Genomic DNA, 1,937 nt, shown 5'->3' with positions numbered 1-1,937 from the left:
CCACGAATACATCTTTGCACGTGAGAGAACGTATTGGATATTTTGATCTGTATCTCTTTCTGTTGTTGGGCTGTGTATTGTAAGTTATTTCATATAAGAATTTGTTTATTTAATAAATGGGATGAATTATTTTAAATAACATTTTTTTTAGAGGCTTCACTAACACATCTTTTGATTCCTTTGCTAAGAGCATACGTTTAAAGAATTTCACATATTCAGAAAAATATGGATCGCATTGCAATCGACCAAACTTCGATTCAAGCCACGCATTTATGTTCACTGCAAACAAACACAATTCTTTGAAATAATATTCTCTTTTATTAATCCTCCTCATTGTTTATATAAAATATAAAATCTTATTACTTTCGAAAGTTATCTCGTTCTGTAAAGCGTCGGACGTTGATAATTTCAAATAATTTACAACATAAATGGGCTCTAAAAGACAAAATTTGATTCGGAAAATATCATCCAACACATAAATAAAATAGTTATGGAAGCATTACAAATGGTAATAAAACGACTTCAGCTAATTTAATTGCACAGAAAGAACTATTCTGCTGAAGTATCTAAAAATTTAGTTATAGATACAGTTTTAAAAATAATTTTATTGAACTATCTAAGTAATTATATTGAATGCATAATCTGATTACTATAATGTTACAACTTTTTACGGCATCATCATCATGCTTGAGTATTTTATATAACTTATCTTGATCAAATGTAATTTTAGGTATTCTATATTTCTGCCATTTTTATGTATTATAGCAAAATCACTCTGAAAAAAATTCTCATTGTATCTTATAACATTTCTAAGAATTTTTGTATTTTTATAAAGATTTTTTAAACAATATACATTATCTATTCAGATTCATGTTTTCATCGGAAATTATGGAATGAGAAATCTTAGAAATGTTAAAGTATTATGTATATTAAATTCCTTAAAATCATACGACGTATAATTTACAGATCTGCAAGTTTTTTAAGTTATAGGTAGTGCTTTACCCTGTAAATGTGAATTCTCAAATATTCTAAAATTTCTCTTTCTATAAATTTCCGAAAAAAACTTCATAAAATTTAAAGGAGTTTAAGATATTTTTTCAGAAATCTTTATAAATATTAGGACCTTGAATAAGTTGTCGCTGTTTTCCAACAAATCGCGTTAACAGAACTGCGTGCGTGTAGTTGAAGATCGGAACACATCGATAAGGAACTATGGTAAACATACTTGAAGTTCAGTGTATATCATCTCGCCGAAGTGTAAACAACTTTTTGTTTCATAGTGTTAAACATGTCGAATTTCGTGCCAATAAAAGAGTATTTGCGGGGAATTTTACTGCACTACTTTATTTAAAAAAATCTGCAGCTGAAGCACACAGAATCCTTGTTGAGACTTACGGCGACTATACTCTGTCGGAAACAACATGCAGAGATTGGTTTAGACGCTTCAAAAATAATGATTTTTATGTTGAAGGTAAAGGATGCTCTGGCGCACCGAAAAAGTTTGAAGACGAAGAATTGGAGGCATTACTGCATGAAGACTCATGTCAGATGCTAGCTGAACTTGCAGAATCAGGAGTTGATTACACAACAGTTTCGAAACGTTTGAAATTATTAGGAATGATTCAAAAGCAAGGACATTGCGTGCCGTACGAGTTGAAGCCGAGAGACGTTGAACGGCATCTTTTCACGTATGAACAGCTGCTTCAACGGCAGAAAAGGAAAGGGTTTTTGCATCGTCTCGTGACTGGCGATGAAAAGTTGATATACTACGACAACCCTAAGCGTAGAAGATCGTGGGGTAAGGTCGGCCATGCAGCAACATCGTCGGCAAAGCCGAATATCCATGATTCGAAGCTTCTACTCTGCATTTGGTGGGATCAGCCGGGTGTAGTTTATTATGAGCTGCTCAAACCGAACGAAACCATTACGGGAGCTCG

General features: G+C 32.8%; 1 protein-coding gene across 1 annotated transcript in view; it reads left to right on the top strand.

Annotated features, from left to right (window-relative positions):
- Positions 1–1,212: 1,212 nt before the first annotated feature.
- LOC108757506 (multidrug resistance-associated protein 4-like) overlaps positions 1,213–1,937 on the top strand; it is a gene marked incomplete at its 3' end in the record, with an annotated part of 10,439 nt that continues 9,714 nt past the window's right edge. The window contains 2 exon segments of the mRNA XM_018501946.1: positions 1,213–1,237; positions 1,472–1,575. Coding sequence (XP_018357448.1) covers positions 1,213–1,237; positions 1,472–1,575 — 129 coding nt within the window.

Source organism: Trachymyrmex cornetzi, unplaced genomic scaffold (genome assembly GCF_001594075.2).
Source record: "Trachymyrmex cornetzi isolate Tcor2-1 unplaced genomic scaffold, Tcor1.1 scaffold1455, whole genome shotgun sequence".
NCBI lineage: Eukaryota > Metazoa > Arthropoda > Insecta > Hymenoptera > Formicidae > Trachymyrmex > Trachymyrmex cornetzi.
The sequence above is the reverse complement of the archived record's forward strand: the minus strand, read 5'-3'. Positions and strand labels throughout refer to the sequence as shown.